This window comes from Eubalaena glacialis, chromosome 6, assembly GCF_028564815.1.
Source record: "Eubalaena glacialis isolate mEubGla1 chromosome 6, mEubGla1.1.hap2.+ XY, whole genome shotgun sequence".
NCBI classification, from domain to species: domain Eukaryota; kingdom Metazoa; phylum Chordata; class Mammalia; order Artiodactyla; family Balaenidae; genus Eubalaena; species Eubalaena glacialis.
The window spans coordinates 11,709,592-11,724,898 of NC_083721.1; the positions used below are offsets into that span (position 1 = coordinate 11,709,592).

At 41.5% G+C, this 15,307-nt stretch overlaps 2 protein-coding genes across 5 annotated transcripts in view; one reads left to right on the plus strand and one right to left on the minus strand.

Annotated features, from left to right (window-relative positions):
* Positions 1-15,307, plus strand: part of TMEM50B (transmembrane protein 50B) — a 69,738-nt gene that overhangs the window by 37,905 nt on the left and 16,526 nt on the right. The window lies entirely within an intron of this gene.
* IFNGR2 (interferon gamma receptor 2) overlaps positions 13,073-15,307 on the minus strand; it is a 33,622-nt gene continuing 31,387 nt past the window's right edge. The window contains exon 7 of the mRNA XM_061193977.1: positions 13,073-13,753. Coding sequence (XP_061049960.1) covers positions 13,571-13,753 — 183 coding nt within the window. The 3' untranslated portion in view covers positions 13,073-13,570. The remainder of the gene's footprint in view (positions 13,754-15,307) is intronic.

Here is a 15,307-nt window from a genome sequence, read left to right on the forward strand (position 1 = left end):
TGGAAGCGTGGATTGAGAAAATACAAGAAATGTTTAGCAAAGATCTAGAAGAACTTAAGAACAAACAAACAGAGATGAACAACACAATAACTGAAATGAAAAATACACTAGAAGGAATCAATAACAGAATAACGGAGGCAGAACGAATAAGTGAGCCGGAAGACAAAACGGTGGAAATAACTGCTGAGGAGCAAAATAAAGAAAAAAGAATGAAAAGAATTGAAGACAATCTCAGAGACCTCTGGGACAACACTAAACGCACCAACATTTGAATTATAGGGGTCCCAGAAGAAGAAGAGAAAAAGAAAGGGTCTGAGAAAATATTTAAAGAGATTATAGTGGAAAACTTCCCTAATATGGGTAAAGAAATACTCACCCAAGTCCAGGAAGCACAGAGAGTCCCATACAGGATAAGCCCCAGGAAAAACACACCAAGACACATATTAATCAAACTAACAAAAATTAAATTCAAAGAAAATATATTAAAAGCGGCAAGGGAGGGCTTCCCTGGTGGTGCAGTGGTTGAGAATCTGCCTGCCAATGCAGGGGACACGGGTTCGAGCCCTGGTCTGGGAAGATCCCACATGCCGCGGATAACTGGGCCCGTGAGCCACAACTACTGAGCCTGCGCGTCTGGAGCCTGTGCTCCGCAACAAGAGAGGCCGCAAAAGTGAGAGGCCTGTGCACCGCGATGAAGAGTGGCCCCCGCTCGCCGCAACTAGAGAAAGCCCTCGCACTGAAACGAAGACCCAACACAGCAAAAATAAATAAATAAATAAATTTATAAAAGCAGCAAGGGAAAAACAAAAAATAACATACAAAGGAATCCCCATAAGGTTATCAGCTGATTTTTCAGTGGAAACTCTGCAGGCCAGAAGGGAGTGGCAGGATATACTTAAAGTGATGAAAGAGAAAAACCTACAACCAAGATTATTCTACCCAGCAAGGATCTCATTCAGATTCAACAGAGAAATCAAAAGCTTTTCAAACAAAAGCTAAGAGAATTCAGCACCACCAAACCAGCTTTACAACAAATGCTAAAGAAACTTCTCTAAGTGGGAAACACAAGAGAAGAAAAAGACCCACAAAAACAAACCCAAAACAATTAAGAAAATGGTAATAGGAACATACACATTGATAATAACTTTGAATGTAAATGGATTAAATGCCCCAACCAAAAGACACAGACTGGCTGAATGGATACAAAAACAAGACCCATATATATGCTGTCTACAAGAGACCCACTTCAGACCTAGGGACACATACAGACTGAAGGTGAAGGGACGGAAAAAGATATTCCATGAAAATGGAAATAAAAAGAAAGCTGGAGTAGCAATACTTGTATCAGATAATAGACTTTAAAATAAAGACTGTTACAAGAGATAAGGAGGGACACTACATAATGATCAAAGGATCAATCCAAGAAGAAGATATAACAGTTATAAATGTTTATGCATCCAACATAGGAGCACCTCAATACATAAGGCAAATGCTAACAACCATGAAAGGAGAAATTGACAGTAACACAATAATAGTAGGGGACTTTAACACCCACTTACACCAATAGACAGATCATCCAAACAGAAAATAAATAAGGAAACACAAGCTTTAAATGACACAATAGACCAGATAGATCTAATTGATATTTGTAGAACATTCCACCCAAAAGTGGCAGAATACACTTTCTTCTCAAGTGCACATGGAACATTCTCCAGGATAGATCATATCTTGGGTCACAAATCAAGCCTCGGAAAATTTAAGAAAATTGAAATCGTATCAAGCATCTTTTCTGACCACAACGCTATGAGATTGGAAATCAATTACAGGAAAAAAAACTGTAAAAAACACAATACATGGAGGCTAAACAGTGCATTACTAAATAACCAAGAGATCACTGAAGAGATCAAAGAAGAAATTAAAAAATACATAGAAACAAATGACAATGAAAACACGACGACCCAAAACCTATGGGAGGCAGCAAAAGCAGTTCTAAGAGGGAAGTTTATAGCAATTCAATCTCACCTCAAGAAACAAGAAAAATCTCAAATAAACAATCTAACTCTACACTTAAAACAACTAGAGAAAGAAGAACAAAGAAAACCCAAAGTCATTAGAAGGAAAGAAATCATAAAGATCAGAGCAGAAATAAATGAAATAGAAATGAAGAAAACAGTAGCAAAGATTAATAAAACTAAAAGCTGGTTCTTTGAGAAGATAAACAAATTGATAAACCCTTAGCCAGACTCATCAAGAAAAAAAGGGAGAGGATGCACATCAATAAAATTAGAAATGAAAAAGGAGAAATCACAACTGACACTGCAGAAATACAACGGATTATAAGAGACTACTACAAACAACTATATGCCAATAAAATGGACAACCACGAAGAAATGGACAAATTCTTGGAAAGGTAAAGTTTTCCAAGGCTGAACCAGGAAGAATTAGAAAATATAAACAGACCTATCACAAGTAATGAAATTGAAACCATAATTAAAAATCTTCCAACAAACAAAAGTCCAGGACCAGATGGTTTCACAGGCAAATTCTATCAAACATTTAGAGAAGAGCTAACACCAGTCCTTCTCAAACTCTTCCAAAAAATTGCAGAGGGAGAAACACTCCCAAATTCATTCTACGAAGCCACCATCACCCTGATACCAAAACCAGAAAACGATATCACAAAAAAAGAAAATTATAGACCAATACCACTGCTGAACATAGATGCAAAAATCCTGAACAAAATCCTGAACTAGCAAACAGAATCCAACAGCACATTAAAAGGATCATACACCATGATCTAGTGGGATTTATCCCCGGGATGCAAGGATTCCTCAGTATACTCAAATCAATCAATGTGATACACCACAGTAACAAATTAAGGAATAAAAACCATATAATCATCTCAATAGATGCAGAAAAAGCTTTTGACAAAACTCAACACCGATTTATGATAAAAACTCTCCAGAAAATGGGCATAGAGGGAACCTACCTCAACATAATAAAGGCCATATACGACAAACCCACAGCAAGCATCATACTCAATGGCAAAAAACTGAAAGCATTTCCTCTAAGATCAGGAACAAGACAAGGATGTCCACTCTTGCCACTCTTATTCAACATAGTTTTGGAAGTCCTAGCCATGGCAATCAGAGAAGAAACAGAAATAAAAGGAATATAGATTGGAAGAGAAGTAGTAAAACTGTCATTATTTGCTGATGATATGATACTATACATAGAAAATCCTAAAGATGCCACCAGAAAACTACTAGAACTAATCAATGAATTTGGTAAGGTTGCAGGATACAAGATCAATGCACAGAAATCTCTGGCATTCCTATACACCAACAATGAAAAATCAGAAATAGAAATTAAGGAAACACTCCCATTTACCATTGCAACAAAAAGAATAAAATACCTAGGAATAGGGCTTCCCTGGTGGTGCAGTGGTTGAGAATCTGCCTGCCAATGCAGGGGACACGGGTTCGAACCCTGGTCTGGGAAGATCCCACATGCCGCGGAGTAACTAGGCCCGTGAGCCACAACTACTGAGCCTGCGCGTCTGGAGCCTGTGCGCCGCAACAAGAGAGGCCGCGATAGTGAGAGGCCCGCGCACCGCGATGAAGAGTGGCCCCCGCTCGCCACAACTGGAGAAAGCCCTCGCACAGAAACGAAGACCCAACACAGCCATAAATAAATAAATAAATAAATATAAAAACTCCAAGGAGACCCAGTCATAGAGGAGCCTCCACAATTTAAAAAAAAAACAAAAAAAAACAAAAAAAACCTAGGAATAAACCTGCCTAAGGAGGTAAAAGACTTGTACTCAGAAAACTATAAAACACTGATGAAAGAAATCAAAGATGACATAAACAGATGGAGAAATATACAATGTTCTTGGATTGGAAGAATCAATATTGTGAAAATGACTATACTGCCCAAAGCAATCTACAGATTCAATGTAATCCCTATCAAACTACCAATGGCATTCTTCACAGAATTAGAACAAAAAATCTTTCAATTAGTATGGAAACACAAAATACCCCGAATAGCCAAAGCAATCTTGAGAAAGAAAAATGGAGTTGGAGGAATCAGGTTCCCCGACTTCAAACAATACCACAAAGCTACAGTAATCGAGACAATACGGTACTGGCACAAAAACAGAAATACAGATCAATGGTATAGTATAGAATGCCCAGAGATAAACCCACGTACATATGGGCACCTAATTTACAACAAAAGAGGCAAGAACATACAATGGAGAAAAGACAGCCTCTTCAATAAGTGGTGCTGGGAAAACAGGACAGCTACATGTAAAAGAATGAAATTAGAACACTACCTAACACCACACACAAAAATAAACTCCAAATGGATTAGACTTAAATGTAAGACCAGACACTATAAAACTTTTAGAGGAAAACATAGGAAAAACACTCTTTGACATAAACCACAGCAAGATCTTTTTTGACCCACCTCCTAGAGTAACAGAAATAAAACCAAAAATAAACAAATGGGACGTAATTAAACTTAAAAGCTTTTGCACAACAAAGGAAACCATAAACAAGACAAAAGGACAACCCTCAGAATGGGAGAAAATATTTGCAAATGAAACAACAGACAAAGGATTAATCTCCAAAATATACAAACAGATCATGGAGCTCAATATCAAAAAAACAAACAATCCAGTTAAAAAATGGGCAGAAGACCTAAATAGATATTTCACCAAGGAAGACATACAGATGGCCAAGAGACATATGAAAAGATGCTCAACATCACTAATTATTAGAGAAATGCAAATCAAAACTACAATGAGGTATCACCACACGCTGGTCAGAATGGCCATTATCAAAAAAGCTAGAAACAATAAATGCTGGAAAGGGCGTGGTGAAAAGGGAACCCTCTTGCCCTGTTGGTGGGAATGTAAATTGATACAGCCACTGTGGAGAACAGAATGGAAGTTCCTTAAAAAACTAAAAATAGAACTACCATATGACCCAGCAATCCCACTACTGGGCATATACCCTGAGAAAACCATAATTCAAAAAGAGACATGCACCACAATGTTCATTGCAGCTCTATTTACAATAGCCAGGACATGGAACCAACCTAAATGTCCATCAACAGATGCATGGATAAAGAAGATGTGGCACATTTATACAATGGAATATTACTCAGCCATAAAAAGCAACAAAATTGAGTTATTTGTAGTGAGGTGGATGGACTTAGAATCTGTCATACAGAGTGAAGTAAGTCAGAAAGAGAAAAACAAATACCGTATGCTAACGCATATATACGGAATCTTAAAAAAAAAAAAGGTACTGATGAACCTAGTTGCAGGGCAGGAATAAAGAGGTAGACATAGAGAATGGACTTGATGACATGGGGTGGGAGGGCGAGGCTGGGGTAAAGTGAGAGTAGCATTGACATATACACTACCGAATGTAAAATAGTTGGCTGGTGGGAAGCAGCAGCATAGTACAGGGAGATCTGCTCTGTGCTTTGCGATGACCTGGAGGGGTGGGGTGGGATAGGGAGGGTGGGAGGGAGGCTCAAGAGGCAGGGGATATGGGGACATGTGTATGCATATGGCTGATTCGCTTTGTTGTGCAACAGAAACTAACACGGTATTGTGAAGCAATTATACTCCAATAAAGATGTATTAAAAAAAAACAAAAACAAAAAAACAAAACAAGAAACCCCCCCAAACTACAAAGGATATTATTGGAACAGTTGGAGACACTTGAATATAACTGTGTATTGGATAACTAGTAAAAAAAAAAAAACAAACCTTGTTTACTATAGTTGATTCATAAGCTTGAACTCAAAGCAGCACTATAACTTATGCCCGAAGGAAGCTTCTAACTCATGCATTTTTTCCGTAAGGCCCATTCCAGTCTTGGGGGTCATTTTACACAATGAAATCAGTAAAAAGACATAAAAATGTGAAAAACGTGGCACAAAATAGCCTGTGGAAAGGACACATTACAGCATGAGAGCTGAAACAAGAAGGCAGAGCTTCATCTCGTTCCACCTCAGCTGGGAATCTGTGGGTCAGGCGACCTCAATTACCACTCGAAGCATGTCCGAAAATGACAAGGGCATGCCATGAGTATTGACTTGGGAGTTACAAATAAATGTTTTATCGAGTAAGTGAACCTGCAAATAATGAAGTTTGACCGCAGTTTATAAAGAACTCTGATTGACCTTATCTTCCTTCAGCATAGCATTTTTTCATCATCCTTCCTATCATGGGCCATCATTTCTTTCCTCATTTAATACTCTGCCACCAGCTAAATCTTCCCACTGGAGGCCCTATTTTGTCATGTCATTTTTCTGCTCAGTGCTGATTGCTAACTTGTATCGAGAACTTTCTATGTGCTGTGTATTGTCTCATTCCATCCTCACAATTGGAGGTAGGAACTTTTATCTGGAGAGGTGAAGTGACTTGCCCATGGATCGGGATCACAGCTCAGGCCCTTTCTTCCTGAGGGCGAAGTCCTGCTCTTCTCACAGCCAGCATTTCCCGAGCAGCCCTAGAACCTTGGTGTTGCTTTAGGAAAAAGGGAGCGCTGGTCAGAGAACCTTGGGAGACCCTCGGCTGAACTAGGTTAAAACATTTTTATTTCCTGTAAAGTTTTTTTCTTAGAGCTTTTTATACACTATGTCTTGTATGTTTTTAGGAAGGAAGTGTCAGTTCTGTGGTGTTTTCCATCCTTGAGTCCTGGAAATTTATCTCCTGGAACATGTTGAGAAATAAAATTTGGGGAAACTGCTGCTCTGGTGACTTTAGAAGAATAGATAGAATGTAGGGAATTAAAAGGAGAGGGAAACTTAGGTGTGGATGTTGTGATCTTGGGAAAAGCCAGTGGCCAGCCTGACATGCAGAATAGAAAAGATGCGGATGGAGAGAGGAGGAAGAGTATTTCCAGTTGCATTGTTACTGGAGATTTCTGGTGTTGGAGCTGGGATTCTTGGGGGACTATAAATTTAGGTTGATTTGCTTTTCCCTAATTCTGCCACTGCCATTTATTAGCTATGTGACCCCAAGGCTGTTTGTCTTTCTGTAAGTGTGGTTTGAGAATTAACATGAGGGAATGCCTCGTGGTGCCTGGAAACAGTAAGTGATCAATAAAGCTGGGTCCTTCTTTCCCTGGTGGCTTTGCCTGCAGTGGTTTTTCCTTCCTCATTTGTTGGCTTTTTGGCCTTTTGTCACAAGGTGGCGTGCCACCTTAAAAAGAATCTGGAGTCGGTTGGTTTTTGTTTTGAGCCTGCCAGTACTTTTTTTTTTTTTGTAGCAGATTTAACACAGCTTAAGTCATTTTACATAGGGTTTTAATTTTTTTTTTAATTTTTTAATTTTTAAAAATCTATTTTGTTTTATTTTATTTTGTGGGGGGATATGACCTTTATTGAGCTTATCCACCGGAATGGAAATAATGTCAGTACAAAACCCAATGTTTGTTACTGTAACTTCTACATCACAATTAAAATCCAAACGGTTTTTTAAAAACAGTCATCTCAATCAAAACCCACTACTTCAGAATCAATAGCTTCTTTGAAGCCACAGTAACACTTAAATATGGTTAAGACTAGAATGCAGAAATTTGGTTGGTTGGAAAGCGAATTAAACTTCCAACTTGCTCAAACAGAATTACAAAAAGGCAAAATTGTGTTTTTCACAGAGATACAGTCCACTGGAATCACCAACACTGGACAGCTGTTAAAGTATTTGGAGTCCTGAGAATAATAAGGAATCCAGGCATCCTTTAGACAGTCTTCTGTTGTCCTTTCTTCCCAGAGATTTGTGGATGTGTGGAATGACACCACCACCAGCAATTGTAGTCTTGATGAGAGAGTCCAACTCTTTTTTTAAAAATTTATTTATTTTATTGATTTATTTTTGTGGCTGTGTTGGATCTTCGTTGCTGCGCGTGGGCTTTCTCTAGTTGTGGTGAGCAGGGGCTACTCTTCGTTGCAGTGCGTGGGCTTCTCATTGTCGTGGCTTCTCTTGTTGCGGAGCACGGGCTCTAGGCGCGCAGGCTTCAGTAGTTGTGGCATGTGGGCTCAGTAGTTGTGGCTTGCGAGCTCTAGAGCACAGGCTCAGTAGTTGTGGTGCATGGGCTTAGTTGCTCTGCGGCATGTGGGATCTTCCCAGACCAGGGCTCGAACCTAGGTCCCCTGCATTGGCAGGTGGATTCTTAGCCACTGTGCCACCAGGGAAGCCCATGACTAGGTATTTTTGAAGAATGCAGACCAGCTGTTGTGTAGAATGCCCCTCAATTTTGGTTTGTCTGATGTCCCATCAGGAGTAGATTCTGGTTATACAGTTTGGGCAGGAATAACACAGAGGTTATGTTTTCAGGACATCAAAGCCAGCACACATCTGTCCCAGTACTGGTGATTTTAACTTTGCCTGCCTTGATGCTCAAGCTGGTGTCCACCAGGTATCTTCACTGTAAAGTTACTATTTTTCTTCTTTATAATTATTAAAGTACCCTGTGGGGAGAGAGACTGATTAATAAGTCAAACAGAACATGTTCGTTGTACTTTTTACTAACAGCAGTATGTAGACTTGAACTAAAGTGGCCCTGTGATATGACAGAGGATATATACAATTTGTGTGTAACAAATTATAATCTTTACATATATAAATGCTTCTTGTCTGGTTGAAGAAAAACCCAGATGTGGGGGGAGAGGGGGAGTATATAACCTCATCCTGAAATCTGCCTGTTTTCAGTCTCTTCCATCCCAGTGTCTCTTGGACGAGAGCACTGAGCTTTCATTTTATACAAAATTTGTGACATTATTTCATCAAGTTTTATTTTATTTATTTATTTTGGCCGCGCTGCGTGGCTTGTGGGATCTTAGTTCCCCGACCAGCGATCGAACCCGTGCCCCCTACAGGGGAAGCTCGGAGTCCTAACCACTGGACTGCCAGGGAATTCCCATTATTTCATTATAAAAAGGAATATTCTCTAGAAAATCGCTGGAAAACATAGAGTAAAAAGAAATTCATGTTACCATCTAAAGTCTACTAGTGGCTTTTTGGTGTATAATAAGTTTTAAAACTGATTTTGCAAGTTAGCATGGAAACCTTACCATTAATTTTGACAGTTTTTCATGAGGAAATTCTAAGTCTCAAAGGAACCAAATACATTTGTATTCTTTGTATGTAAATGGCACCCCTGGGGTTGTGCAGTACACAACCTATACAAACGTACACATGCCCCTGACTATTGGTGCTGTGTTCATCTTTTAGTTGTAGCATGGGGCTGGCCACTTGAGAAGTGTTTGGGGTAGCTGGATTTACATACAGTCATACTAAGGTTCACAGCAACACTTCAGAAAGGAGCTAGTCAAGAAGCATATCGGTTTAATTGATTAATTGAATTTTATGCCAGGCCCTTTACTTGCCCATTGGCAAGGGCCTCAGAGTCCTATCTGGACTCATCAGCTCTTGGAGGGCTTAGGCCTTCTCTCATGCTCTCAACTACAAAAAGTACACTTATTATCTACAGGGACGATATCAAATAGTTCTATTCACTTGAATGTAAAAATGAAACAAGTCCAATTCATATTTATTATAAATTGTTATTAACAGCACTATTTAATTACAATGGAAAAGTAGTTAATGTCTTTTGCAAGTGATTATGTTTTAACTAGGGGTATGTATGTAAAGAAACCCTGGGGGTCTGCCTCCCCCCTTTTTTTAATAAATGGGGGGCCTGGAGAAGCAACTCCTGCCTGTATTTCATTATCGGGATGAAATTTTAGGTGGCATCTCAGTCTTCCTAGAGTGTCGGCGAATGGCACTGACCAGATCCCTCCCTTGAGCCAAGTGCTGCTCCAGGTATCCACTCTGACCAGCTTCTGTGCCCTCCCGAGGCAGCTGGCCATCTTCCCTCCCCACAAACCGGAAGCAAGGAGGAAGAGGTCACTTTTACTGTATCCCCATCAGAGAGCTGTTGCTTCTTAGGAGAGCCTGTGAGCACACTGAGGTGCAGGAGGTCTGACTGCTGCACGGGAAGATGCCTGTGTGGATTCGTACTCTCACCAAACAGTTGGGACAGTTTAGGATGTCCTCGCCTAAAATACAGGCTTTCTGGCATAAAGCAAAGTTATTTTGGAAGGCCCTGGGGCACCTTAGGGATATACAGTTGTTTCCCAGTAGTTGAAAGCAGCATAACTAGTGACTATGCAGACTTTTAAAAAACACTATGGACAGAGATAAGTGATGGTAAATGAAATAAAAGTCACAAAGGCAGATGCCCCAATCACGGGCTAGGACCTGTGCTGTTCTCCACGCTGGTAGTTTCTGGTGAGAGAGCAGCAGTGGTTTCTCCAGTTACAGTACACCAGCCAGTGACCTACAGATATGGAGAAAGTCTCCCTTCTCTGACCCTATCCCTCCTCCAACTCCCCCCTGGGGCCTCCCCTCTCCACCCCCATGTCCCTCAGCTCCTCGCCCTGCTGGCCTTGGCACCATCCAGAACAAGAGGGGTTCACCCAGCAGCTTCCCTTCCCAGGGCGCTGAAGTTGTCTGCAATCTGCAAGCTGAGCGCTGCAGAACCCCCAGGGGGCGCTATTCACAGTGAGGCGCAGGAGATCGTATGTTCACTTAAAAAGAAAATTCGTGGCACAAATCAAAGTGTCTTGAAAGATGGGTGTCTTTATCTAATTCACATAACGGTACATTATGGGCTAGCAGTGTCCTTGATCCAACTCACCCATCATCTCTGGGTGACCTATTATTGATGTAGGGCCTACTTTCCTCCATTGATCGTCATACTCCTAAATTGTATCCAGGGTACATAGTCCATAAGGTGCTTTATAGAATACATGCAAGAATCAAATACCCCTCCTCCCATATAATATATGAACCTTGAATTAAACAGCCTCAGTATCAAATGGGGTCTTGTAGGGACCTTCTGTACCTGTATAAACCTAAATAATGGAAGTGAGTCTGTTTTCTCCTATACAATGAACACTGCATTGTACAGATCAGGGGTCATGAAACTCTTTCTGTAAGGGTTCAGGTAGTAAATATTTTAGGCTTTGTAGGCAAACAATCTCCTGCAACTACTCAATTCTGCCTTGCAGTGCAAAAGCAGCCATAGGCTATATAGAAATGAATGAGCATCGCTGGGTCCCAATAAAAGTTTACTTATGGACACTCAAATGTAAATTTCATATACTTTTCATGTGTGATGAAATATTATTCTTCTTTTGATTTTTTCAACCATTTAAAGATGTAAAAACTATTTTTAGCTTACAGCCTGTACAAAAACAGGGAGCAGGCTGGATTTGGCATGTGGGTGGGAGTTTGCCCTGTTATTGGTAATTTATAGACTGTTTCCAGCTCAAACATGATTATGTACTTAGCTTGATTAGAAATTAATGTCCCAAGTTAGTATAAGTATTAATCCCATTGCTTAGTCATTTATTTGACAAAGTAGAACCAGGTGTTTCTTTGTGGAAAATACTATTAAAAAGGAGTATCTTACTCACTCAAATAATTCCTGTCCTTTCTCCCTGGGGCTGGATAACAGGCCAGCCCCATGCCTCCTGGGGATGCTTACTGAGGAAGGATGGCGCGGGCCCGAGAGGAGAAGCACGGTTGGACGCTTGGTGAACCCAGTTGGGTGTCAGTGTAGCCCCTCCCCTATAAAGCAATAACCTTGTAGAGTTTGGCCCCTGAGTGGCACCTGGAAATAGCGCTGGCCCTGGGCTTGGGCTCTGAGTCTGTCACTCACTGAAGCTGCTGCCTGCAATTAAGAAGGGCCTTTCTGGGCCTGCACCCCAGTCTGCCCCAGGACACTGGACTGATTCTGCCCCGAATCCAGTTCAGCCTTATCAGAATCTGGTCCCCACGGCCAGCCTGCTTGCCCCCGACTAGCTGGCACCTCCTTCTATGGAGGGTGGCACAGAAAAGCTTATTCCTAACAGAGCTGATCTGTCCCCCTTTCTGCTGGGTTCAAACTCTTAACCGGTTCTCTTCCTGCTGTATACGTGTCCTCCTCTCCTCACTGGGCTGCTTCGTGTGGCCCAACAGAGGAAGCTCTTCTATCTTACATTTCCTAAATGATTTGAGGGAGGTCTTTACCATTTCCCTCTACTAACTCTTTCTCCAAACCTGTCCCAACTCAAGGGGCACCTAATCAATAGACATCTCACAAGGGGACTCGCCTGGGGTGGGTGGGTGTCCTTTTCTCTCTTGTCACCCTGGATGGAAGGGTGCACAATGATTGGTTAGAAAGTCAGTCCAAGAGCCAATTCCTCACCAGAGGCACAGGGCCCCAACGGAGACAGAGAAGGTGGTTCCATCGACCAGTGCTGGAAGCTTCATATACCTCCTGTCAGCATCGCCTCTTCCCACTGTCAAGGTTAGGCTGCCAGTAGGGGCTTCTTTCTCAAGCAAACTTACGGCAACATGTCACTTTGTGTGTGTGTGTTGGAGGGGAGGAGTGAAGCTACGCATCCATTTCCTAAACGTTAAGAGTCATATATATGGATTTTTTTTTTAAAGAATATATTTTCTTTTATTTATTTATTTATTTATTTGGCTGTGCCAGGTCTTAGTTGTGGCACACAGGATCTTTTAGTTGCGGGATGTGGGATGAAGTTCCCTGACCAGGGATCGAACCCAGGCCTCCTGCATTGGGAGCATGGAGTCTTAACCACTGGACCACCAGGGAAGCCCCTATATAAATGGATTTTTAATTAATATCCCCTGAACAAAATAACCCATCAATGCTTGCATCGTCAGAAGACTTGCAGGCCCAGTGGCTATCACTATTGCCCATTGCCTAACTCTCTTTACATGCCTTGCTCAACACATGTGACACATCACGTACAAATGCAGCGCTGTGCAGCTTCTGAGAATCCCCTTCCTAACTTTTCAAGGAATCAAGTGACACAGGTCAAAATTTCTTGCTGCGTGACCATGAGGCCTCTGGGTAGCTCTACTGGGTGTTATTTAAGAAAACAAAAATTTAGATATAGTCATTTTTAAAAGTTGAAACTTTGCAGAAAATAGACCAAAATAAAGAAGGTGAAGAGGAAAAACTTCACAGACTTTTAAAAAGTTAACTATACAGTCTTTTATTTCTAGCTTGAAAAAAAAAAGTGACCCTTAAATTAATAGGAAACTATTTACAGGATTAATCACATTTTAAGCCAGGACACTCAGTGTCCCTTGTTGGGAGAGGCTGGGACAGGTTAGGTGACCTGCCCGAGGGGCCCAAGCTCCTTCCCATAGCCAGGAGAGGACCCTGTCTCCTGACCACCTGGCCCCACCCACAATGTACAAAATATCAGAGGGGTGCCACAGCCATTTTGCTAACAAATAATTATGGGCCTTTTTAGTGTTTAAGAAAAACCTTAATTTTTTTGGTATGTAGAATCGGTCTAGAAACTTGTAGGATTTAGGAAATTCTTAGTTGAAAAAAAGTAAGTTTTTCTCTCCCACGGGACCCACGACCTCTCCCCAGGCACCCCCGGGTCTTTTCATGACAGGAATAAGGAGTAGTGGGCTCCGTCACGTCCGGAAAGGCACATCCGCAGCTTCACTGCCTCAGGGGCCTCCTTCCACGGGCTGGTGGCTTGGATCGGTGCTTTGGTTCAAAGTGCTTTGGAGAATGTCTTCTTGCTTATTCTCTGGAAACGACACGATGGACACAGAGTCCCAGGCATCATCCTTTGGCGAGCTGTCCTTGTCCAAGGCGTCTAAGATGGGCTGAGCTGGATCCTTTAAATACTTGAAAAGGTTGAACACCATTATCATAATTTGTTTATCAGTTCCAAATACCAGACCTTCATACTTTAGTTTCAGTTGGCATAATCCTACTTCATTCAGGTATAACTTCCAATTCTGTCCACCAACGAAGCAACTTCTAAAACCGGAACCCCCATTCACCCCTCATCTCAATAACTCACACGAATCCAAGGGCCAACCCAGGGAATACTCTGAGAGCATGAAAGGGCGTAACTCAGGAAAAGCAAGTTCTGACTTGCTGCACTGGATGAGGGCTTGTGGATTATTAATCCTAAAATGTCTCTGGAATTCTAACTTTTCAGGGAAGGAGGAAACGGAGCCTCTCGTTCAACTACCATGGGGGCAAAGAGGGAAAGTTCACAAGCATTTTTCTCAGCCACTCCATCCACTGGTTGGTTCTACTTCACACAACACACGGGGTGCAGAGGATCTGTGCTATGCAGCCCTGGGCGAATCAGAAAGCGCAGGTCCTCAAGGCAAAGTGCTGGTCCACAGGCCTCAACTTGCCCTGGCCCTCCTGCCTCGGCTCTGGGCTTAGCCATCAATTACCAAGTTACCAAGAACCGACTGCCTGGCTCTTGGAAATGCTGAAAGATACTGAAATACAGTCAGCTTAGAGCTGGCTGATGAGAAGACGAACGACCACGAATCACGTGCACTTGTGAAACCTCAAAAATATAAGTGAAACCTGATTCATGTAACTTCAGTGACCTTTGATATAGACTTTTCACACTTTCCCAGAAAAGTGAACCGAAAGACTTTATGTTTTAGATTCAAGCACCAAAGGAACAACTAGTAGTAAATTCACTTACTAGGGTCCTGCTGCTAGTTCTGTGAGACAGAGTTATTTGTTTGTTTGTTTGTTTTTTTAATTTTTTGGCTGTGCCACGTGGCATGCGGGATCTTAGTTCCCTGACCAGGGATTGAACCTGTGCCCCCTGCAGTGGAAGCTCGGAGCCTTAACCACTGGACCACCAGGGAAGTCCCGAGACAGAAATTACTGATGCAAGTAAAATTCTGAGTTGAGAGCTGTTACGTTGTGACAGTATTAACCAGGGAAGGTTGTGTTTTTTTTTTTTGTGGTTAAGAACACCTAACATGAGTTCTACCTTCTTCACACAGTTTTAAGTGCACAACACAGTACTACCTACAGGCACAATGTTGTACAGCAGAAACCAGAACTTATTCATCTTGCATAACTGAAACTTTATACCATTTGAAAGCAACTCCCCGCTCCCCCTGCCACCTGGCCCCTGGTAATCACTGTGCTACTCTCTGCTTCTATGAGTTTGACTATTATTCTTTTTAGATTCTTGATAGAAGTGGAATCCTGCAGCATTTGTATGGAGGTTCCAGTAGGGAATTTAACATGTGTTTTGCATAATGTCTGTGTACTTTAAACACTTCAAGACAGAGGAAGGAAAACAAGTGACTATAGCTCTTTCTAGAAGCACCACTCTGTCTTTACAGACTAGATATAACAACATAAGGTTCTGTTTCCAGTACTTTTACCCTGATTTTACTGCAGAATGATAA